Raw genomic sequence first — 25,603 nt, 5'->3', positions numbered from 1 at the left:
GTTAGGTTTCGGCGTTTCGTTTCATGTGTTGGGCGTTGCGATGCGTTTAAGAGAGTGTCGATTAAGCTCTGCGATAGATTAATAATAGTCACACAAATACTATATGAAGGGGTAAGGTCCCAAAAACCTCATAACAAGTACTTAGGACCATACCACAACCACATCTCTTAACTCTCTTTAGACCTTGCGCGGCCGCGCACTGGTCCTACAAAGAGAAATTAGAAGAAAGATAGCAGGTAACACATGCGCGCCAAAAGGAAATTAATGAATCCTTGCGCCTTTCTCCATAACAGACAGGGATAAAAATCCCAGCAAGCACTCCCGCTTAAATAATACCCAGACTTGGATATTATTTATTTAACTAATACCACACGATAAAGAGTCACACCAGATTGTAATCTTCTAGAAGAATTCAATCGTGCACTATCAGGATGGTTATAACCGTCTAGACACGTGTCCTCATCTCAGGACTCTCTGAAATCACAAAGATGGCATGGAATTGAAGGAAAACCTCCACTTGATCACTTTCCACGTGGCAAATCCCCAGCCATAGATCTAACAGCGATCCGTGTGCACTCACGTCGGATCGAAAAGATTAAACGGAAGGAAATGTAACCGCTTACGGGGTTAGCATTTTCCGTTAACATTTCACCAACAGATTTTCCCGCCCAAAAAACTCTCGGCTATAAATATGAGAACAATTCAGGTATGAAATTCAAGTTACACACACTTCTTCAATACTTCTTCTTCTTCATAAACACATACTTATTCTCACGCCGGAGTCGGGTCAAGGAGAGAACCCCCTTCTCCCCTTGACGAGGCTAACGGTGCTTTGTTTTGCAGAGTTTATCGGAGAAGAAGATCAGTAACCCCGAATCAAGCGAGAGAGAACAAACCCCTTTATGTAGATCCAAACCCCCTAGATATTTCGATCCCGGTCGTTTATCTAGTGTTTCTTCACTATATCTAACATACAATCAACATAAATAATCTTGCGTTTAGCGTTTGCGATTAGATTGCGTTGCGATAGAGTTGCGATTGCGTTTCAATTAATCACCACAAACACAATATAAACATGCACAAGTAACACATAAATAGTACACACACGTAAAACAATATACAGAACCTATAATTCAAGTTGCGAATGCGATTGCGATGCGATTAGCTATAAAATAGATTAGCGATTAACATGCGATTAAACCTCGATTATTATAGATACTCCACATAATACAACTAAAGCAATTAAATAATAGAATCCGATTACAAGTCACAATCAATAGTTAAGCAAGGAGTGACAGATCGCAATTAGCAATCTTTTCTTCCTTTGACTTTGACTTTGACTTGTACTTTGACTTTCGAAACACGGGGTGTTATATATATATATATATATATATATATATATATATATATATATATATATATATATATATATATATATGGTTGGGTTCATTTCAGAACTCTAAATAACTACAGAACTTTCAGAACTCCTAATAAACAATCATTATATATATATATATATATATATATATATTGTATTCAGGATCTTTTTATCATCTATTATATGTATTTCTTTGATTGCATACATGTTAAAAAGTAGTTTGCATATGTGTAATAGCCAAATTATATATATGTGTCATAGCTAATTACATATATGTAAAAAAAAACTAGTTTACATATGTGTAACTATAAAGTTAAATATAAAATAGGGTTATTGGATTTTAATAATCTCAAATTTCACTGGTTGGCTGATAATAATCCCAACTTTAAAAATTGCCTATAATAGTTCCAACTTGTAAGATTTTGACCACCAATGATCCTTGTGTATCTGGGTTAGTTAAATGTGACGTGGCAGGTGACGTGTTTAAAAACTAAATTGTGGATGCTGACGTGTATCATATATGTCACTGTTTAAAAACAATACGCTGACAAACCAGCCGCACACCTTCCCCTCCTTCCCTCTCAGTCACTGATTCCGGCGACCGAAGCCGTGGAATCCGGCGCCCCTTCTTCTTCCAGCAAGCACCCACAAAAACCCTCCCCCTTGTCTTGTTCCTACTCACACCCACCTATTTAAATAAACATATAAATAATCATAACGAAATAGCAATAATTAATAGCAATTAATAATAATAATAATAATAATAATAATGCAAAGGAAAAAATAGATGGAGAACTAATGATACTACTAAACGCACCCTCTCATTTCACATACTTAGGGGTTAGGCCTGCGTGGGACCCGTACTTTTTCTCCCACAAAGAGGGTATAACTAGTAAGGAGAATGGTGCATTTAAATCAACTCAAATTAAAAATGATTTAAGGTTTGACCTTTTTTTTTGAACGACAATTTTTTTTTTAAATTTCTATCATCTGTATAACTTGAATCCAAGACCTACTCTTTCAAAGTGTTTAAAGAATTTGTCTTTGCTAATGGACCGCCACCCAGGTTTTACCTTGAGGTTAAAAGAATATAGCAATTTAAATCTACTACATGCTACAATATACACATTTGAAAAAGAAAATAAAGACTGAAGTAAATATTCAAATCAAAATAAATATTATTGTTAAAAGGTATTTATAAAATACACGTGCTACATGGAAGGAACATAGATTCAAAACTAGTTAAAGTTAGGGCTAGTGCGTCGGGCGGACCTGTAAAATCGAACAAAAAGTAGACATAAAACGTTGAATCATGCATACGCGTTACAACGTGTTAATTCATAAAAAAACTAGACCTAAACGTAAAACATAGAAAATTATAACCAAAACGTTGAACCATGGATACGTGTTACTACGTGTTAATTTACAAAAATTAGACCCAAACGTCAAATTTAGAAAATTATAACCAACTTGACTTAGATTCCACGTGTTGCGATTAGGTCGTTAAACTGGAAGATAGACATAAAAGTGTTGAAGCGCAGACGCGCATTGCAACCTGTTAACTCGCAATTTTTTTTATCAAAATGTAAAACATTCTCGTAAAAATTAATTAAGTTTAAACGATAAAAAGTCACGTAAAAACCTTAATAATATTAAGTATAAGGTTTATTAAAATTTGGACTAAACTATAAGAGTTATACTATATTTTACTAATATATTAAGAGACGAGAAGTAAAACGTGTTAATCCTATAAAGAGAAAAATTGAAAAGTCTAATTTAAAATTAAAAGAAAATATAGATTAAAGTAAGTACCCCAAACAAAGCACGATGTACAAGCAAGGAGAAACATCATAAATAGTAAATTTGTGAGTGTGAAACAAGTAGAGTTATCCGTCGCCTGCGTTGCGGGGCGTTAAACCGAATATTTCTTACTTTAATAATATGTGCGTATTTATTTCGGTTAGTTATACATGCTACTTATAATACGATATCAAAAAAGATACATCGAGTTAACCAAGTAAAGAAAAAACTATCATAGTTATGATAAAAAAATATCTGAAACGATGGCAAGCATGTAATTTAGAGTTGGGGGCAAAACGATAATTTGTCAGGACCAATTAGTGAGTGCTAGGCAGCTGTTTGGCACAAATAAAAACTAATTAAGTCAACCGAGTCAAATAAAAGACTATAATAGTTTTGCAAAAAAAAAAAAAGATGAGAAGATTTCGATTTTTAGCTGGGGTAAAATCGTAATTTTAAAGTGGAGGTAAAATAATATTTTGAACTGAGGGCAAAATCATGTTTTTATTTTGAATTGTGGGCAAAATCGTGATTTTTTTACTGTGGGCAAAGGGGCAAACAAAAATTTTATTTTGAATTGTGGGCGAAATTGTAGTTTTAAAATGACAACCAAATTATAGGCAAAAGTATATATATTTTTTAACCAGGGCAAAATCGTATTTTTTAACAGAGGGTAAAATCGTAGATCCAAGCTGAGGGCAAAGTATAAATTCAATTTGGAACCGGAGGCAATATCGTAGTTTTTAACAGGGGATAAAATCGTAATTTAACAGGACTTATAAATTACTATTTTATGTAAAAAAAATATATTAAAGTCGGCCGCCACTTTTGGCCAACAGTTTTCTTTCACTATTCCCGCTGACATTTCTAACTTATGTTTGTATGTATTGGAAATTTGACAATTAACGCTTTTTTAAATGTTAAAAAAAGTTGATATAAAACTATAAAAAATAACAAAACTTTTAAGCCTAAATAGTTTCAACTAGTGGGTTAAGACCCGTGCTCTGCGGTAGGTAGGGTTGTGAATTTCTGACACGACACGAACCTAACACGAAATTTGTGGGTTTAGGTTTAGTCTAAACGGGTTCGGGTCAGTTTCGGGTTGAACCCGCGAACCCGTTTAGCTAAACGGGTCAGGTTCGGGTCAATCCGGTCGGGTTGACGGGTTAACCCGTTTAATCCGTTTATATTATATTTTTTTTTACAATATGTTTATGTCATAAATTAATTTGACTGTGTATTTTAGGCATTATTATAACTTAAAAACAGAGAGAATGACATAAAGTTTTGTAACTAAAATGCAATTGTATTATATACATTTGTGTTTTTCTAAGTAAAATTTCAATTTTAATATATTAATTTGCGAAAAAATTTTAAAAATTTGAAAATTCGGGTTGAGCGGGTCGTGTTCGGGTCAACCCGTTAATATTCGGGTCGTGTTCGGGTTTATCTATATGACAACATTTTCGGGTTCGGGTCGGGTTCGGGTTCGTATAAAATTTTCGGGTTCGGGTCGGGTTGGACCCGCTAACCTGCGAACTCGACCCATTTAGCACCCCTAGCGGTAGGTTTGAAAGGTGGATAAAAATAAGAAAATTACGAACATAACGATAAAAAAACCACATTGCGATGGTATATTCGAAAGTCTCGGAAAAGTTATGTTGAATACAAAAGCAAAGTATTATAACAAATGCACACCAAAACGTATATAAAGATAATCATGACACCCGTGCATTACAATGAGTTGTTTAAACATAGTAAAAAACACGTCGCAATGGTGTATCTATAGATGAGCTCCAAACAGTTAAAAAATTGTTTAAAACAACGGGTCGGTTTAAAAACATCGTTATGAAAATTCACAAAAAAACACATCGCAATGGTACCAATGGTGTATTTAGAGATTAGCACTTGACGGTTTAATAAACCAGACGATTTAAAGGACGCTTAAAACAATTGGTCTGTTTAGAAACAACATTATGAAAATTCATATTGAAACGTAGATAAAAATAACTCGTATGGAATGTTTGATATAAAAAACGAAACCCATAAACAATGTCACATAATAGGAAATTCTTTAAAAACTTAAAATGATAATTTTATTAAACTTTAAGGGTTACAGTGAGAAAAAAAAAACATATTAAAGCTGGTGTAAACATAAATTTAAAATTTGTCACTAAAAACGAAAAAATTATACATATTAATTATTTAATATAATTATTTAATTTAATTTAAGTGATTTTAAATTTTAAATAACTGTTTCAGTTTTTTAATGTCATATAATTTGATTACATTTCTAATAACTTGCGTTTTATGTTTTTTTTTTACATTGCTATATAAATTTATTGGATATTGTGCTACTATCTTATTAAATCGAAACAAAAACCGATTGTTTTTTTTCAACATCGCAGTATAAAGTTTGTTAAAAACAGATATTGTGCCGCTATCATACCAAAAAGGAACCGAACCGTCCGAATAATATATGTTGGTACCAATATTTATTTATATTGTTTTTGCTTTCGATAAACCAACATTTATTTATATTGTTCTTGCTTTCGATAAACTGACATCGTATTGTTATTATACCGTACCGAATAACATCGGTTCCTATATTTGTAGGGCTACTATACCGTACCGAATAACATCGGTACCTATACTTGTATTCATTTGTATGGTTTATGTTTGGTAATGAATTTTGTGTCGCTACTATAGTCCACAAAACCGAAACCGACCGAACAACATCAGTATCAGTACTTATTTTTATTGTTTTTGCTTTATGTACCCTACCGAACAAGATTGGTACATTTACCTGTATTCATTTTTATGGTTTCTGGTTTCGATAAGTTCCATTTATACAACTCTGTCTGCGATGCTGAACGAATATCATTACCAGTACTGTGCTGATCTAAACCGATCGATACTGTTTGACATTATTGTCAGTACCGGTGTTCGTTTTTTCTGTTTTCGTGTTTTTTCTGTTTTCGTCTGATATAAAACATGTGTTGATTTCTATACCGAGTGCATGTATCGTACCAATATTATAACGAACCTAACCAATACCGATCGAATGCCCGAAATAACATACCAGCGCAACGCGTGGAGAAACAACCTATATTATTATTATTATTATTATTATTATTATTATTATTATTGTATATTGTATATTGTATATTGTATATTGTATATTAATTGAAACTTGTGATGAATAGTAAATCACAATTTTTATGTATTTATGTGTTATTTTTAGTAATAAATAATATCGATAAGTTTTAAGTATTTTATTTTTTATTAGTAATATTTTATTGATTATTCAATTTGACTTTTAGTGTTACCTGTTTACAAAAAAACAAAAAAAAATCCGTATCTATGTTTATTTATTTTTTAACATTTCAAGTTATTTGCCTATGCGTTGTGATGGTATGTTACCGTGTGTATCATATCGGTATCGGTTCGTTATCGTAACGAAACGATACATGCACTTGGTATAGAAATCAACACATGTTTTACATGGCTAAAAACGATAAAAACAAACACCGGTAATAGCAACGATGTTGTTTGAGCAACACCGATCAGTTTAGAGTGTCACGGTACTGGTAACGTTATTCATTTATCGTCATAGATAGAGTTGTATAAAAGAAAATTTTTCGAAACCGAAACCATAAAATGAATACGGTTACCGATATTGATGTTCGGTATGGGAGGGAAACAATATGGTGTCAACTTATTGAAAATAAAAAAAAATAAAATAAATACTGGTACCAATACAGATGTTGTTCAGTCGGTTTCGGTTCAGTTTGGTATGATAGCTGCAAAATATTAGTTATCAATAAAATTTATATCGCAATGTTGTAAAAATAAACATAGGGTATGTTTGGCAAAAGTAGCTGGTAGTGGTGGCTGGAAGCTGGTAGCTAGTAGCTGTAGCTTTTTAGATATATTTAGTGTTTGGAAAAGTAGCTGAAGCTTTTAATAAAATGTATAAAATGACCAAAATGGACATAACTAAAAATTTAAAAAGTTTATGAATTAAAAAGTTCATTATCTTTAGAGGTTAAAATAGTCATTTTTCCCTAAAAGCTTGTAGCTCCTTCTAAACGCTACTAGTAGGAGCGTTCAGCCAAAAGCTTCAAGCTCATAACCTAAAAGCTTCAAGCTCCATCAACCACACAAGGTTTTTATTTGAGTATGAGTTTTTTCTTAAAAGCTTAAAGCTAGAAGCTCCTAAAAGCTCCATGCCAAACACACCTTATAGAATGCAAACCATTTGAACCGATATTAACTGAACAACATAGGTACCGGTATTGATATTCGTTTTTTATTTTCTGTTTTCGAACGATGTAAAGTTTTCTCTTTCGATCACTATAGCTATTACGAGTACAAGTATTGTAACAAAACGAATAGATATCGATCGAATTCCCGCCGCAAAGGGCGAAGGGAATCTCACTAGTTACTATTACACTAGCTACTATTACACTCGTAATAATAATAATAAAAAATTTATTATTATTATTATACATAAGTCCTCATGTATAGTGATTTCACATTTTAAAGTTTTCGAATATTTGAAAGTTTTAGTTATTTTTTATCCTATTTTCAACATTTATTTATTTTTCTATAAAATATTTTATTCTTTATTCAATTTTTATTAATCACATGCGTTCATTAACTTTTAAAAACATTAACTCCGCGCCTATGTTTTCTTTTCAACATTACGATATAAATATTGTTGAAAATGGATAACGTGCCGCCTTCATACCAAACTGAACCGAAACCGACGATGAATGGTAATTTATTATCTGAAGCATTTATTTTTCATTTATACAACTCTGTACTTGTATTTACTTTTATTGTTTTTTATTTCGATAAGATGACACCATATCGCTACCGTACCGTACCTAACAAAATCGGTACCTGTATTCATTTTGACGGTTTCTGATTTCGATAAGTTTTCATTTATAGAACTTGTCTACGACGATAAATGAATGTCTATACGAGTTCTGTGATGATTTGAACCAATCAATACCATTTGAACAATATCAATGTAAACACATGCTGGTTTTTATACCGAGTGCAATCGTCCCGGTACTGTAACGAATCAAATCGATGCCAATCCAATGCTCACGGTAGTGTACCGCCGCAACACGCGGTTAAATAACCTAGTTATTATGAAAATAAATTCTTGATAAATAGTAATTTGCAATTTTTTTATTTTTTGTTTTTATTTGTGGTAATAATTTTTATTATATAATTTGTTTTTTTGTGAGTAATTTGCAATTTTTTATTGTTCGTTTTTATTTGTGGTAGTAAATTTTATTATATAATTTGTTTTTTTTTTTGATAAATAATAGTTGCTAATATTTAAGTATTTGTTTTTTTTACTTTTATTATTTATTATTCAATTTATTTTTTAGTAATAACTTCTATTCATTAACTTTTTAAAATATATAAATCTGTATCTATGCTTATTAATTTTTTAACATTCCAAGTTATTTGGTCGCATGTTGTGATGATGCGTTACCGCGGGCATCGTATTGATTTTGTTCATTACAATACCGATATGATACACGCGCTCTATATAGAAATCAACACGTAATTTACATTAGTCGAAAACGATAAAGACGAATATCGGTACCGACACCAGTGGATCAATCTGTTTAGATTATCACGATACATGTACCGATATTCATTTATTGTTGCAGACAAAGTTGTATAAATGATTTTTTTTTGAAATCCGGAAACCACAAAAATATTATACATAAGAAAATAAACTCTTGATGAATAGTACTTTGCAATTTTTTATTATTTGTTTTTCTTTGTGGTAATAAATTTATTATATAATTTGTTTTTTAGTGATAAATAATAGTTGCTAGTATTTAAGTATTTGTTTTTTTACCTTTTATTATTTATTATTCAATTTGTTATTTCAGCACTAACCTGCGTTCGTTAACTTTTTAAAATATAAAAAATCCGTATCTCTGCTTATTTATTTTATAACATTCCAACTTATTTGGTCGCGTGTTGTGACGATGCGTTACCGCGGGCATTGTATCGATTTAGTTACGATACATGCACTCTGTATAGAAACATGTGATTTACATTAGTCGAAAACGATAAAGACGAATATGGGTACCGACACTGATGGAATTAATCGGTTAAGATTATCACGATACTTGTACCGATATTCATTTATTGTTGCAGACAGAGTTGTATAAATCATATTTTTTGAAATTTGGGAACCATAAAAACGAATACAAGTACGGACATGCATGTTGTTCAGTACGGTTGCGATACGATGTCATTTTATTGAAAGAAAAATGATAAAAAAGTTTAGTGGTACCCAAACCAATGTTGCTCACTTAGTTCACTACGGTAAAAATAATACATACAAGTACCAATGTTGTTCGGTTTGGTCCGGTATAGTATGATAGTGATACGCTGTCAGTTTATCGAAAGCAAAATCAATAAAATAAATACAGATACCGATATAGATGATGTTCAGTTAGTTTCGATACGGTTTGATACAATAACGGCACTTGCCGCGAAGCGCATTAGAATCTCGCTAGTTATACATATTAATTTGAAGTTTTTATGAATAGTACTTCAAATTTGAAGTTGAATTTTATTTAATTTAATTGTAAATCACTATAAACCTTCTTTATTATATATATTGTACATATTAGTTTGAAGTCTTTATGATAAGCATTTCAAATTTGAATTTAATTTAATTGTAAACCACTATAAGTTTTCATGAAACCATTCTAGGATTGGATCACTTAGATTAAACATTATTTTTATATAAAAAAATTAATCTTCCAAACGAAAAAAAGATAATTAAGATTCACCATCAATACAATATTTCTAAGATAATTAACGTAAGATGGTTTCTAAATATTTAGTTGTTCATTAAAAAACAAACTCATATTTTTATGTTTTTGGTTTTGATAATATTTATATAACTTCTTCTGTGAAGATAAATCCGATATCTATATCGATACCATAATGAACCCAATCAATATCATCCGAACAACATCGATACCGGTACTGGTGTTCGTTTTTATAGTTCCAGTTGATGTAAAACATGTGTGATTGTTATACCAAATGCATATATCGTATTAGTAGTATTAGTACTGTAATAAGTCGAACCGATATTAATTGAATGCCAGTGGTAAGATAGGACATATACCCTAGATAAGGACATATACCCTAGTTATCTATTATCTATTATCTATATATATTAATTTATAACATTGGGAGGAATAGTGATTTTTTTTTGTCTTTTATGGTTTCGTCTTTTGTGTGTGTGTGTGTTTTTGTAATAAAACTTTGATTTTTTATAATTTTGCCACAAAAATTAAATGAATTTATTTTTTTTTACTTTTGTTTTACATTTTTTTCCCGGATTTGGTTGAAGTTCGGTTGGTATTTAGCACTGTGTTTGGTGGTCATATTTGGTCTCTTACGTTTTTTTATCCCCTCGACTTCTAATACGTGTCGGTATAAATTCTATTTTGACTACATTTTATGTCATGTGAGTCACTTGGTGCTAGAACTCGTGTTTTTATTTTATGTTTTTCCTGGTATTGATCGTCGTTTGGTAGCACGGTTTTACGCCCCTCACCGTAACGCTGGGTAGCTAAGACTAATTATTATTTCAACCACTTTACTATTTTTTATCCAACCGTATACAGTATTTGTTGTACATGAAAAAATATTCTGTGTACTTTTTGTCCGTAATTTCATTATTAACAAACTAATTATTGGCTTTGAGCTGTGACTACTCAAGTTGAGAAAAATAATAAATAAGTGAAAAAAGTTTTTTTTTTTTTTTAATTTTTAATTGTCGGTGGAAAGTTGAAATCTTGGAGAGTAAATAATCAATCACTTGGAATACCAAAGGGATCTTTATACTTATCATGATTATCAAAAAAACACATGCTTTCAAGATTTCCCATTTCAAGATTTCAAACCCTTTTCTTTCTTCTTGATCTCTGTTGTTCTAGAGAGAGAAAGTGAGGAGAGAGAGAGAGAATCTTGAAAGTCTTGGTTGTTGTTTTGAGTCTTTGACCCAACTGGGTCCAAGAATCTGCAGGTACTTTGAACCCAAAGGTTTGAACTTTGATAGATTTCTTGATGTTTACTGCTTTTGTGTTTCTTGAACTTGTGTTGTTTTGTTTTGTTTGGATTTGAGGTTTTGTTGATTTGGGGTTTTCTTCAACTTTGAAGCCCTAATTAGATTCTTGAACTTGTAGTTTGTTGATTGATAGATTTAATTGATGGGTATATTGCTTTTTTGGTTAATTAATGAAATTTGTAGATCAATCTGTTGAGATATGACAGTTAGTTTGATGCTGAAATGGTGTTGATGTGGAGGTTTTGATCAGTTAATTTACTGAATTGTGCAATCTTTCTTAATTAGGGGGGGGGGGGGGGGTTAATGTTTGTGTTCTTTAAACTCTGAAACCCTAATTACCCTAATTAACATCTTGTAGTTATAGCTTACTGATTTATGCTAATTTAAGTTTTTATTTTATTTTTATTTTATGGGCATGCTACATTTCTTGATATTTAATTATTTATGAGGATTATAGATACATAGTTGAGATCTGGTAGTGAATTGTTGTTGCTTTGGATGTTTTTTTAAGTATGAAGAAACTTTGATTTTTTGAACTTTTGATCACCTTATTGTCTATTTTGTATGTGTTCTTTATTTTTTTTTATAATGAAAAAACATTTTAAAACCTAGGTTCTTGTCACTTTGAAACAGTAATTTAATTACTGGAATTACACTGTAGCTATGGCGTATGGTTTTATTCGTTTTCTGATGGGTATGCTACATTTAACGGGATTCGATAACTTGATTCTTTAAGTTGTATTTGTGTATTTTTTATTTAATTTTTTTTTGAATTTTTGAACATTTTAAGAACTTTGTATATTGAACAGTTCAGTTGCGTCTAATTTGCATTTCTATGCAATGTACTAGGTATTTTGATGATTCATGGTGGCGAAAAGCGGAACATTTAGTCTCTAAGAAGCTGTATCTATTATTTGTGAATCTTTATCGTTATAATATATATATATCAAGAGTTCAAAAAATTTTAAGTAGAAGTCAAGTCGCGACAAGTATTTTGTAACCATGGGGTGTGATTTTTCTAAACTGTGCTCGTGTTGCGGTACCGTACAAGATGGAGTGGTAGCCGAACCTGGTAATGCTGGTAAATGAAAATACTCCTTTTGGATATGACGATTCCAATTCAACTATCTAGAAACGGGTCGACTTGGGTTATGTTTATTTTCTAATGTACCAAAAGGAATTGGGTTAAACGGATTCGAAATGTACCCAAATGCATAACACTTTCTAATGCGTTTATTAAAAACAGGGCAATTTGCAAAAAAAAAAAACATCAATGTGTACATGAGGCACACTTCTTTTGTGAAAGCCTTTTTAATTGTTTTTAAAATCATATTTCATACACACAAGCTTTAATATACATTTAACAACTGAAACACTAACATATCAACTCATTATCATGGGTTATGTAAATGAATAGGGCTGAAAATGAACCGAACGAACACGAACAAGACCTTGTCCGTGTTCGTTTGTTAAGGAAATATATGTGTTCGCGAACTGTTCATGAACACTTACTGAACGAGACTTTTTTTCCGTGTTCGTCTATTAAGGAAACCAACGAGTTCATGTTCGTTTGTTAATTTTAGGTAACGAACGCAAACGAACGTTCATGAACACAAACAAATGTTCATGAACACAAATGAAAACAAGCGAACACAAACAAGCGTTTATGAACATAATATATAATACATTAGCGAACTATCGTACAATAACAAACAAAATTTTTGTTCGTGTTCGTTCACAAACAAAAATGAACAAACGTGGCTTATGTTCATGTTCGTTCATATAACTAAACAAACAAAATTTTTTGTTCATGAACGTTCACGAACATAAATGAACGAACGTGGCTTTTGTTCATGTCCGTTCACTTAACTAAACGAACAAAAATTTTTGTTTGTGTTTGTTCATTTATTAAACGAACGAATACAAACAGACTTCCTGCCTAACGGTTCACGAACTATTGCTGAAAGTTCAGTTTGTTTGCAGCCCGATAAATGATGACATGTTTTCTTTTGTTTTTGACAGAAAATGAGTTGGGTGAAGCAAGTGATCTGCCAGCATTTCGTGAGTTCTCTATCGAACAATTAAGAACCGCTACATCTGGTTTCGCTGTTGAAAATATCGTCTCCGAACACGGGGAGAAAGCCCCTAATGTGGTGTACAAAGGGAAGTTGGCAAACCAAAGGCGAATTGCTGTCAAACGGTTTAATAGATCTGCCTGGCCTGACTCGAGGCAGTTTTTGGTAAGTATTTTTATTTATCAACATTTTTTTACATGTTTTACATTTTTGTAAGTTGTAAATGTGTTGGTTCAAGTTATTATTAGACAATTAAGCTTAAAATGCATATTTGAGATAACTTTTGGTTTACCACCCGCGCTATGCAGCAGGTTTGAAACGGAAATAAAAATAAGTAGATCCGAGACTTAAAGTTGTTTGATGTTTTAGTTAAGGGGCTAAACATGTCATTATTGAAGTTGAGGGGTTAAAGTTGCTTATTATTAAAGTTGAGGGGATAAAGTTGTTTGTTATTATAGTTGAGGGGTTAAATTTGTTTTAGTTAAAGGGCTAAACATGTCATTATTAAAGTTGAAGGGCGAAACATATTATTGAGGCTGAGCGGCTTAAAGTTGTTTATTATTAAGAGTTAACTGCCATTTTCGTCCCTGTGGTTTGGTCACTTTGGCCATTTCAGTCCATTTTTCAAAAATGCGCCATTTTCGTCCCCCACGTTCTGGAAAGGTGCCATTTCAGTCCAAAAATCATAACCCAGTTAAGTCAGTTTGTAAATAAGGACTGATTGTGTAAATTTGTAACATAAAGGACTGATTGTGTAAATTTGAAAAATGGACTGAAATGGCAGTTAACACCACCACCACTAGCTCTGACACCACCACCACTCCGCTGCCACCACCACCACCGCCGCCACCACAGCCACCACAGCCACCACCGCCACTCCACAGCCACCCTGCCACCACCACCACTCCGCTGCCACCACCACCACCGCCACCACAGCCACCACCGCCACCCTGCTCATTTCTGCAACTCGCCGGAGTTCGGAGTTCATCGGAGAAGACGACCGGAGAAGACGAAGACGTCCCCGTAACCCGCAAGCTTTTCGTTTCGGTATACCGTTCTCGTTCCTTCGTTCCGGAGAAGACGAAGACGTCCCCGTAACACGAAGACGTTCCTTTGTATTATTACAAGTTACCGCTTAAGTTGCCTCCTAGCCAAAGCGGGTGCTTTGTTTGGGATGTAAACCTTGTAGCTTACCTGGCAACAAAAACAAAACGCAAACCTCGAAACTCTTAGCCGATAATTATGTTTATATTTATGGTGTCCATAGTTATTTATAGTATTGATGTATTTGTATTATTATGGGATTGTAATGTAATTCCTTATTAGAGTTAGGGTTAATCTTTGTATCTCTCCTTATTTAAAGGGTTTCTCATCATAATAGATAGACATACAGAATTACAAACCATGAACACTTTCATGGTATCAGAGCCTCGGTTCTGATTAGCCCTATCTCTCCCTACGAAACCCTATTTTCTCCTTCTTCTTTTTCGCAAACCTGCAGCCCTCTGTTTTTTCGGTTCTGTTTCTCTGCAGCCGGCCCTACACCCTCTCCTCTGCGCTATCAAAACCTGCTGTCCCCCAACCATTCTGTTTTTTTTTCGATTAATCTACTGCTGCCATCATGCCAAAGTCAGATGACAGCCCTTCTCAGCCCGACAAACCTGCAGTCACACCCCTTCACCCTGCATACACTGTCACCAATGTTCAGTCCAAGATTCGGACCCTTGATGGCACCAAAGTAACATATTCCCAATGGGTCAAGCTGTTCACCTTTCATGCCATCGCTTACAAGGTTCTAGACCATATCGATGACACCCAAAAACCAACCAAAACTGACCCTGATTACGAAACCTGGAAAGAAATCGATGCTTTGGTCTCTCAATGGATCTATAGCACGATATCCGATGACTTGCTGGGCACCGTCCTTGACACCACCGCTTCGGCTCGAACCACTTGGCTACAACTTCAGAAAAAATTCTTGGGAAACAAGCAAGCCAAGGCAGCAGCTCTGGAGACTCGTTTCGTTAACCTTACACTCGCCTCATGTGCCTCAGTCGATGATTATTGCCAACAGTTGAAAGAGCTAGCAAACCAGCTCTCGGATGTGGATCAACCTGTTACTGAGAGCCGAATGGTACTGCAGTTGGTCAGAGGTCTTTCAGCCGAATTTGACACCACTGCCCAACTAATTCATTCACAGCAGGCCGACTGGGACACGGCCCGTACTATGCTTAATGATGAGGTTATTAGGTTAGAAGCTCGGAAACAACAATCCTCTTCGGTCCTCTACACACCCGCCCCTACAAACCACACCACTAATCAGCAAACACCTGCTCACTCTTCAGAAAATAATCAACAGCAGCAGCAGCCTCCCTCGTATAGGGGTAGAGGCCGCGGACGTGGTCAGGGCTACCGTGGACGTGGAGGAAGAGGAAGAGGAAACAGGGGTCAATCACCTCCAACACCTTGGAATTTTTTGAACTACACGGGACAGCAGCAGCAATTCCCACAGTGGGCGTGGTGGTCCACCCCCCCGTGTCCATACCCCACTCAGAATACATGGAAACCCAACCCGACCCCACAGCATCCGTCAGCAAATTTTGCGGGTCAGCCACATCCGGCCCCACCCCCATACGGGCATTCACCTTCGGGTTTCGATGCTCTCAGCCCCTCGGATCTCAGTGCAGCCTTCCAAACAATGCAGTTACAATATCAAGATCCGAATGCTGTGATGGACACTGGAGCAGAACAACATGCCACGGAAAATCGAGGTATGATTCCTAATTTGAATTCTAACGTAAATACTAAATTAATGGTTGGTAATGGCGAACTTATACCTATTGAGGGATCCGGTACTGGCTACCTTCCTATTTACAACCGAACATACATTTTACCAAATATCCTTTATACCCCAAAAATCATTAAAACCCTCATTTCAGTTCGCCGTTTCACCCGTGATAACCATGTATCCATTGAATTTGATCCTTTTGGTTTTTCCTTGAAGGATCTCACAACGGGGCGTCTGCTTTCCCGCCACAATAGCACCGGCAACCTCTATCCCATCACTCCACCAACGCTACCACCACAAGCATGTTTTCTCGCATCTACAACTTTGCCTTGGCATGATCGTCTTGGACATCCAGGGACTCAAGTTTTAGATGTTCTTAGCAGACGTTTTGGTTTTTCATGTACCCATAATAAAGTTTCTAATTTATGTCATTCTTGTCAACTTGCTAATAGTAAACGTTTACCGTTCTTTGAATCTTCTTCCTTTACATTTGCACCCTTTGATATTATACATTGTGATTTGTGGACATCTCCCATAACCAGTAAAACCGGATATAAATATTATATGGTGCTAGTTGACAATTTTTCAAACTTTATTTGGGTATACCCTCTTAAATACAAATCAGAAACTTTTCCTACATTTGCTAAATTTCATAAACTCATTGCCACCCAATTCAACAGAAATATCAAAACTTTCCAATGTGACCTAGGGGGCGAATTCGATAATAACGCCTTCAAACAATTTGCCCATCAACATGGACTTTTGTTTCGCTTTGCGTGCCCTCAAACGTCATCTCAAAACGGGCGTGCCGAACGCATGATTCGCCGTCTCAACGACATCATCCGTTCCCTCCTCATCCATGCCCACCTGCCTCCTATTTTTTGGGTCGAAGCCCTCCACACCGCCACTTATTTGCACAACATTTTACCCACAAAACGCTTAAACTACTACACACCTACCTTTGCACTATACCTACGACACCCGACCTACGATCATCTTCGTGTGTTCGGGTGCGCGTGCTACCCAAACACCTCCGCCACCCAACCACATAAGCTTCACCCACGCTCCGTTCGGTGCATATTCCTCGGTTATCCTCCCGATTTCCGAGGGTATCGGTGCTTCGACCCCACAACCGGGAAGGTCTCCATATCACGCCATGTAACGTTTGACGAACACACTTTTCCATACACCGTTCCTACCCCTACCTCTTCCTATAACTTTTTAGATGATATTCCTCCCGGTTTCTCCTTTTCTACACCCATTCCCACCATCCCGCCAGCATCTTCACACTCCACATCTCCTTATCCTCAGCATTACACCCGACAGCACTATACCCGCCGTCCTAAGCCCAACACGGCTGTCCAAAAACCAGCCCCCCTACAGCACTATACCCGCCGTCCTAAGCCCAACACGGCTGTCCAAAATCAGCAGCACCAAACCGCCCCCCTTCCGCCCAACCGGGCAGCTTCACCGCAGCCCCAGCAGCCCTCCCACACTATCCCGACCCAGCCTATTTCCGACCCACCTGCCCCACCTCACCCGCAACCTGCTCAAACCGTATACAGGCCCACGGTTGCCCCTTCTGTGAACACACATCCTATGACGACCCGGTCTAAAGCCAAAACAACCCTCCTTTCCACCACCATATCACCAATCCCAAAATCCTACAACCATGCCTTTACCGACCCTCATTGGTTAAACGCCATGCAAGCCGAGTTTAGTGCTTTACAGCAGAATGAAACTTGGGAACTCGTACCTAGACCTATTGACAGACCTGTTATTCGTTGCATGTGGCTATTTCGCCATAAATTTAAGTCAGATGGTTCTTTGGAACGTTATAAGGCACGGTTAGTCGTTAATGGTAAATCACAAACTGTTGGGGTGGATTGTGAGGACACATTTAGTCCGGTTGTTAAGCCGGCTACCATCCGGACCGTCTTATCCATTGCAGTTTCCCGCTCTTGGCCCATCCATCAGTTGGATGTCAAGAATGCTTTTTTACACGGTCATCTTAATGAAACTGTTTTCATGCATCAGCCACCGGGATTTGTGGATCGTAGATATCCTAACTTTGTTTGCAGGTTAAAGAGGTCGCTTTATGGTCTGAAACAGGCACCACGCGCGTGGTATACCCGCTTTGCCACGTATGTTATGTCTCATGGTTTTAGTAACAGCAAGTGCGACAATTCATTGTTCATCTACACACGAGGTTCTCAAACCGCGTATCTATTGCTGTACGTCGATGATATTATTTTAACGGCTTCTTCAAATGAGTTATTACAGGACATTATCAACAAACTCTCTCGAGAGTTTGCCATGACAGATTTAGGCCCTCTACATCATTTTCTGGGTATTAAAGTAACACGCAGTGACCGTGGCTTATTCTTGGATCAATCTCAATATGCCAAGGATATTATTTCTCGTGCGTCCATGGACGCGTGCAAACCTTGCACCACTCCGGTCGATTTATCATCTAAGTTGAGTGCCACAGATGGCCCTCTGTTTCATGATCCAACGTTGTACCGAAGTTTGGCCGGAGCATTACAATATCTTACCTTTACTCGACCGGACATTAGTTATGCCGTGCAACAGGTCTGTCTCTTTATGCACGAACCACATGACCCTCATTTTGCCTTCATGAAGCGTATCTTAAGGTACATACATGGCACTCTCGATTATGGTATTCGTATCATCCGCTCTAATAATCATTCTTTGGTAGCATATTCTGATGCCGATTGGGGGGGATGTCCTGACTCCCGTCGATCCACCAGCGGTTATTGTGTTTTTCTCGGGGATAATTTGATTTCTTGGTCCTCCAAGCGCCAGCCAGCCTACTGTATCACGATCTAGTGCTGAGGCGGAATATCGAGGAGTAGCAAATGCGGTAGCCGAAGCTACTTGGATTCGTAACCTGCTTTTGGAATTACATTTGCCTTTACGTAGTGCTTCGATTGTATACTGTGACAATGTCTCTGCTGTGTATTTATCAGACAATCCGGTCCAGCACCAAAGAACGAAACATATTGAAATCGATATTCACTTTGTCAGGGAAAAGGTTCGAGTTGGGGACATTCGAGTTCTTCATGTCCCAACGTCTCTCCAGTATGCCGACATCTTCACAAAGGGACTTCCTCGTGAGCTGTTCCAGTCTTTTCGTTCCAGCCTGAGCGTTTGTCCTACGCCCGCTCAGACTGCGGGGGAGTCTTAGCCGATAATTATGTTTATATTTATGGTGTCCATAGTTATTTATAGTATTGATGTATTTGTATTATTATGGGATTGTAATTCCTTATTAGAGTTAGGGTTAATCTTTGTATCTCTCCCTATTTAAAGGGTTTCTCATCATAATAGATAGACATACAGAATTACAAACCATGAACACTTTCAGAAACGTTATATTCATATATAAGCGTTGTCAAATTAAGCAACAAACGATTACCTACACCATTTCACCACCCCTCATCACAGACATCGTCTTCTTCTCAAACTGCGAGTTGTCATTGCTTTCATTCTGCTGCTCCTTAGAGCTACCTTCTTGTTTAGGCGCAGAAGAGGGTGTTTCAACAACGGCAGTTGACTTTTGGTCAACATTTTCAGTATCGACCATCGATGTCTCATTCAATATCTTATTATCTACCCTGCTCGTCGGTAACTTCAGTTCAGCTGGCTGTGATCCACTAGAGTGCGGCTCGCTGTAAGTTGCAGCCTTTTCATCTTTCCCTGTTGCCGCAGAAGGATCTCGTCTCCACGTAAACCTACTCCTGTGTGGTACTGGCTGCGACACCGGTGTCATGCTAACGGTTTCACGTGTTGTCAACTGCTTAACGGCGGTTTGATCGCTCTTAGGTTTATCATCAACAGGAGCTACTGGTTTCGTTTTAGTCCCACCTCGGAATCTACTTAAATTTTCTAACGCTTTTTGTCTCAAAATTGACTCCAAATCATCAGAAACATTGTCTCAAAATTGACTCCAAAGCCGAAACGAGCAAAACAAAGGAACGAGAACGGTATACCGAAACGAAAAGCTTGCGGGTTACGGGGACGTCTTCGTCTTCTCCGGTCGTCTTCTCCGATGAACTCCGAACTCCGGCGAGTTGCAGAAATGAGCAGGGTGGCGGTGGTGGCTGTGGTGGCGGTGGTGGTGGTGGCAGCGGGTGGTGGTGGTGGTGGCTGTGGTGGCTGTGGAGTGGCGGTGGTGGCTGTGGTGGCGGTGGTGGTGGTGGTGGCAGCGGAGTGGTGGTGGTAGCACGGCTAGTGGTGGTGGTGTTAACTGCCATTTCAGTCCATTTTTCAAATTTACACAATCAGTCCTTTATGTTACAAATTTACACAATCAGTCCTTATTTACAAACTGACTTAACTGGGTTATGATTTTTGGACTGAAATGGCACCTTTCCAGAACGTGGGGGACGAAAATGGCGCATTTTTGAAAAATGGACTGAAATGGCCAAAGTGACCAAACCACAGGGACGAAAATGGCAGTTAACTCTATTATTAAAATTGAGGGGCTAAAGTTGTTTGATGTAGTTAACGGACTAAACATGTCACTATTAAAGTTGAGGGGCTAAGCATGTCATTCTTAAAGCTGAGGGATAAAGTTATTTATTATTAAGTTGAGGGGCTAAAGTTGTTTATAGTTTGAGGCTAAACATGTCATTACGAAAGTTGAGGGGTTAACCATGTCATTATTAAAATTAAAGGGATAAAGTTGGTTAATGCCAAAGTTGATTGATGTGTCAAAATAGCATATTTATAGTATATATAATTTCAACTTCGTTTGTGTATTATTACAGGAAGAAGCAAGGGCAGTTGGTCAGCTTCGAAACCCAAGATTAGCCAATCTGCTCGGTTGTTGTTGTGAAGGCGATGAAAGATTACTAGTTGCTGAATTTATGCCACACGAGACCCTTGCAAAACACCTATTTCATTGTAAGTTAGTAACAAAGTTTTTAAGATTTAGAGTAAAGTACAAGGATGGTCCCCGTGGTTTACCAAAATATTTGATTGGGTCCCTAGTTTTCCAAAAGTACATGGATGGTCCCCTTTGGTTTGCACTTTGTAACACATTTAGTCCCCATATTTTTTTTCAAAAGTACATGGTGGTCCCTGTGGTTTGCACTTTGTAACACATTTAGTCCCCATAATTTTTTCAAAAGTACATGGTGGTCCCTGTGGTTTGCACTTTGTAACGCATTTAGTCCCTAACTTGGATCTGCTAAAATCTTTAGATTTGTTGGCAAAGTGCAAACCACATGAACTAAATGCGTTACCAAGTGCAAACCACAAGGACTAAGCGCGTTACAAAGTGCAAACCACATGAGCTAAATGCGTTACCAAGTGCAAACCACAAGGACTAAGCACGTTACAAAGTGCAAACCACAGGGACCATTTGTGTACTTTTGGAAAGCGGACCAAATCCAAAATTTTGATGAACCACAGAGGCCATCCGTGTTCTTTGCTCTAAAATTTATTTACAATGTTTTGAAGTGTGAGTTTTGATCTTTATTGCATCTTTATATAGGGGAAACACAGCCTATGCAATGGGCAATGCGATTACGGGTAGCTTTATATCTTGCGGAAGCTCTAGAATATTGTACTAGCAGAGGACGTGCTCTTTACCATGATCTTAACGCTTATAGAGTTGTCTTTGATGATGTATGTTTCTAATATTTTTTGTTTTAGTTTCACTAGTGGTTATTTGTTTAACGCTCTTTAACTAATTTGCGCGAGTTTCTTCGTAACACCGTTTAGGATGCAAATCCAAGACTTTCTTGCTTTGGGTTGATGAAGAACAGTAGGGACGGAAAAAGTTATAGTACAAATTTAGCTTTTACTCCACCTGAATATTTGAGAACAGGTATTAACTTTTAACTTATATTACATGATCAAATATAGAGGAAGGTTAACGTACATTACGGCTTAACTTACATCACGTACGACTGGTAATTACGCACGTTCATTTTAAAATCACGCACGTTATAACTCAAAAATTCAAAATCACGCATGTTGAACAATAATCACGCATATTGAAAACATTAATCGCGCATGTTATAGAACAAATCATGCACGTTGTCGTACGTGAAGTACGTTAAGCCGTAATGTACGATATACTTTTTCTATATATATATATATTAGTTTACTGTTATTGTTCTAATATAGTTTTTGTAAACATAATTAACACGTTAATTGCTAATAACTTATTTAAAAAAACACAAAATAATGTCCGTGGATCAATCTGATTCAGCTGGCCCAATCTGACTCGTACTAAAAACTTCTCATTCCGTGACCCGTTACACCGCCCACCCGACTCATCTTTGTAACCAACCACCCCCACCTATTCATATAAGATATCATTTTATTTTAGTTTGTATTGTATTATATCTTCTTGGTATATATTTAATAATTGTTTTTTTTTTCTCGAATGTGTAGGAAGGGTAACACCAGAAAGTGTGATGTACAGTTTCGGAACCCTCTTGCTTGACCTTCTTAGCGGGAAACATATTCCACCTAGCCATGTATGTGCTCTCACTTTTAAATATGCGCATATTTCAAAGAGTGAATTTCAAGGATTGTCCTTTATCTTTATACCCATTTTCAGGCGCTGTCCTTTATGTTCAAAATTGACGAGTTTTGTCCTTTATATTTTCATATCATACACGTTTTGTCCTTTAGGCCTAACCCAGTTAGTTTTTTCAGTTAAATTTGGTCATGTGCTTTGCACATGAGGGCATTTTTGTCAATTCAAAGGTTGCAGAAGATTTGAGCTGTAAATCTGCCGTTGAACTTACACCTTTGAATTGACAAAAATGCCCTCATGTGCAAAGCATATGACTAAATTTAACTGAAAAAACTAACTGGATTAGGCCTAAAGGACAAAACGTGTATGATATAAAAACATAAAGGACAAAACTCGTCAGTTTTAAACATAAAGGACAGCGCCTGAAAATGGGTCTAAAGATAAAAGGACAATCCTTGAAATTCACTCTATTTCAAATTTACTTTTTGGTCTATTGTTATCGTTACAAAATAATCAAATCAACAAACTTGCTCATGGTTTACTAAATTCCTTTTGTTGTAAAATCATTGAAGGGCATTTTAGACATTAACCGATTGAAAAATACTTACACTGATTATCTAAAACTTTAAAAAAATATCAGGCCCTTGATCTAATAAGAGACAGAAACCTTCAAATGCTCACCGACTCTTGCTTAGAAGGTCAGTTTTCTACTGATGATGGAACCGAATTAGTACGGTTAGCTTCAAGATGCTTGCAATATGAGCCACGTGAGCGCCCAAATCCAAGATCATTGGTTTCCGCTTTAGTTCCTCTACAAAAAGAAACCGAGGTAATATATATATTCTTCTTCTTTTGATCATATATTCTAAAACATGTTTCATGTATTAATCAGCCCACATCCAAACACCCTTTCAATTTTGTTTACACGTTTTCATACGCATATGCAGGTGCCATCTCATGTGTTAATGGGTATCCCACAAGGGTCCACCATGCCTCTAACGGCTCTCGGAGAAGCTTGTTTAAGAATGGATTTGACATTTATACATGATGTTTTGGAAAAGTTGGGGTACAAAGACGATGAGGGCGCTGCAACCGAGGTTTGTTTATGTTCTTTAGTTTTTTTTTTTTTTTTTTTTTTAATAAGGTTTTTTTTCGTGGGAACCCACTAAAGCCAATGGAAGTTGGATTCGAACCTGAGACCTCTGTTAGAGGGACTCAGGTGCTTACCCTTGTGCCACCCCCTTGAAGGTGTGATTACGGTTATGTTTGACTTTGATCTTGACTTTTGTTATATTTGTTGATTGTGTTTGTGGATTGCAGTTGTCGTTCGGGATGTGGACTAATCAAATACACGACACCTTGAACTCCAAGAAGAAAGGGGACTCTGCTTTTCGTCATAAAGAGTTCAAAGCTGCAATTGACTTTTATACACAGGTTTGTCGTCTCATTTATTTGATTTATATTAATGCATTAAAATAAAAATAAAAAGGCGACCTAAAAGTGTTTATGGGTCAGTTTAAACCTAACCCAAAAAATCCTTGATTCATTTTGTCACTTGTGTTGTATATACTCAAATTGAGTAAAAGGTCATTTTCGTCCCTTAGCTTTGGCTTGTTTTGCGACTTTCGTCCAAAGGTTTGCTTTTCCGCATCTGGATCCAAAAGGTTTGAAATCTTGCCATTTTCATCCGGCTCGTTAACTCAATCGATTTTTCTCCGTTAAGTCATGGGTATTTTTGTCTTTTTTTGTTAACTCAAAGGGCAATTCGGTCTTTTTCACTTTATGTACAAGCATTTAGCATAATGTACAAGTATTTAAAATACCGAATTGCCGTTTAAGTTAACAAAAAAGTCGGAAATACCGCTGACTTAACAAAGAAAAATGGATGGAGTTAACGAGCTGGATGGAAATGGCAAGATTTCAGACCTTTTGGATCCGAGTGAAAAAACAAACTTATGGACGAAAGTCGCAAAACTGGCCAAACCTCAGGGACAAAAATGGCATTTTACTCGAACTTTTAGAATCTTTGTTCTCCACTCGAAAGCTGAAGAATATATCTTTTCTCGAATCATCTTTTTTAATCCTGCATATTTTGTTTTGTTTGATGTTGGGATGCAGTTCATTGAAGTGGGAACCATGGTCTCTCCAACAGTGTTTGCGCGTCGAAGTTTATCACATTTAATGAGCGACATTCCGCAAGAAGCACTCAATGACGCTGTACAAGCACAAGTAATCTCGCCGATTTGGCATATTGCATCCTACTTACAAGCGGCAGCTTTATTTGCACTGGGGAGGGAAAACGAAGCACAGATCGCACTCAGAGAAGGCACTGTTCTTGAAGAGAAACATAACGCCGCTTGACAACTATACACCAAATTATTACAGTTTAATGGGAGAAAAAGGGTCTGATATGTTTGTTTTTTTTTATGAACCATTCTTTGTGAAAGTTTTTTTTTTTTTTGTTGGTAAAATTGGTTTTTGGTTGATTTGTTTCTGTTTTATTAGTTAGGGGATGGTGTAAAATGACATGTTTACTTTTGTTTATGAGGGGAAGTAGTCACCTTTTGTTTTATTTTCATGTTAATACAAAGTATTTGGTGGATTGGAATGGATTTTATTTATGTTGGTGGTGAAATTTTGGTTGCTTGTTTTGTTTCTCTGTTTAAATCATTGCAAGAACAAATCTATCTACTATAACCAAGTTTTGGACACGTATCATTAATTAAAGGCATCCTCAAATATATAATTATCTTATATTAACTAAATAAATAAATAATAACATAAATTGATTAACATTTAGTTAACGTAAATGTTTGCAAATTATTATTTATAGTTGTTAGTTGTTATTTAAACAAATGAGGATAATGTACTTTTAGAAACGGTACTATAAAAGAAAATAAAATTATAATAAAGTTTT

At 36.2% G+C, this 25,603-nt stretch overlaps 1 protein-coding gene across 2 annotated transcripts; it reads left to right on the top strand.

Annotated features, from left to right (window-relative positions):
• Nucleotides 1-10,959: 10,959 nt before the first annotated feature.
• Nucleotides 10,960-25,317, top strand: LOC110899593 (serine/threonine-protein kinase BSK7). Of its 2 annotated transcripts, none has more exons than XM_022146477.2 (11): nt 10,960-11,264; nt 12,156-12,387; nt 13,329-13,546; nt 20,963-21,098; nt 21,691-21,824; nt 21,921-22,026; nt 22,599-22,684; nt 23,327-23,515; nt 23,634-23,783; nt 24,007-24,120; nt 24,805-25,317. In XM_022146477.2, the coding sequence occupies exons 2-11, from the start codon at nt 12,309-12,311 to the stop codon at nt 25,045-25,047; spliced, it is 1,455 nt and encodes a 484-aa protein (XP_022002169.1). In that variant the 5' UTR covers nt 10,960-11,264; nt 12,156-12,308; the 3' UTR covers nt 25,048-25,317. The 2 variants fall into 2 exon arrangements, with proteins under 2 accessions (XP_022002169.1, XP_022002170.1); XM_022146478.2 differs by having other exon boundaries at nt 10,994-11,281.
• The last annotated feature ends 286 nt before the right edge of the window (nt 25,318-25,603 follow it).

The sequence above is a fragment of the Helianthus annuus genome, chromosome 13 (genome assembly GCF_002127325.2).
Source record: "Helianthus annuus cultivar XRQ/B chromosome 13, HanXRQr2.0-SUNRISE, whole genome shotgun sequence".
NCBI lineage: Eukaryota > Viridiplantae > Streptophyta > Magnoliopsida > Asterales > Asteraceae > Helianthus > Helianthus annuus.
Note: the sequence above shows the minus strand (reverse complement) of the source record. Positions and strands in the feature narration are given on the sequence as shown.

Excerpts from the sequence above, each read along its gene's own strand:
- LOC110899593 (XM_022146477.2), top strand. The coding sequence starts at position 12,309 with ATGGGGTGTGATTTTTCTAAACTGTGCTCGTGTTGCGGTACCGTACAA. Across the intron at positions 13,547-20,962 it reads CTGACTCGAGGCAGTTTTTG|GAAGAAGCAAGGGCAGTTGG; the intron begins GTAAGTATTTTT and ends GTATTATTACAG. Across the intron at positions 23,516-23,633 it reads CTCTACAAAAAGAAACCGAG|GTGCCATCTCATGTGTTAAT; the intron begins GTAATATATATA and ends ACGCATATGCAG.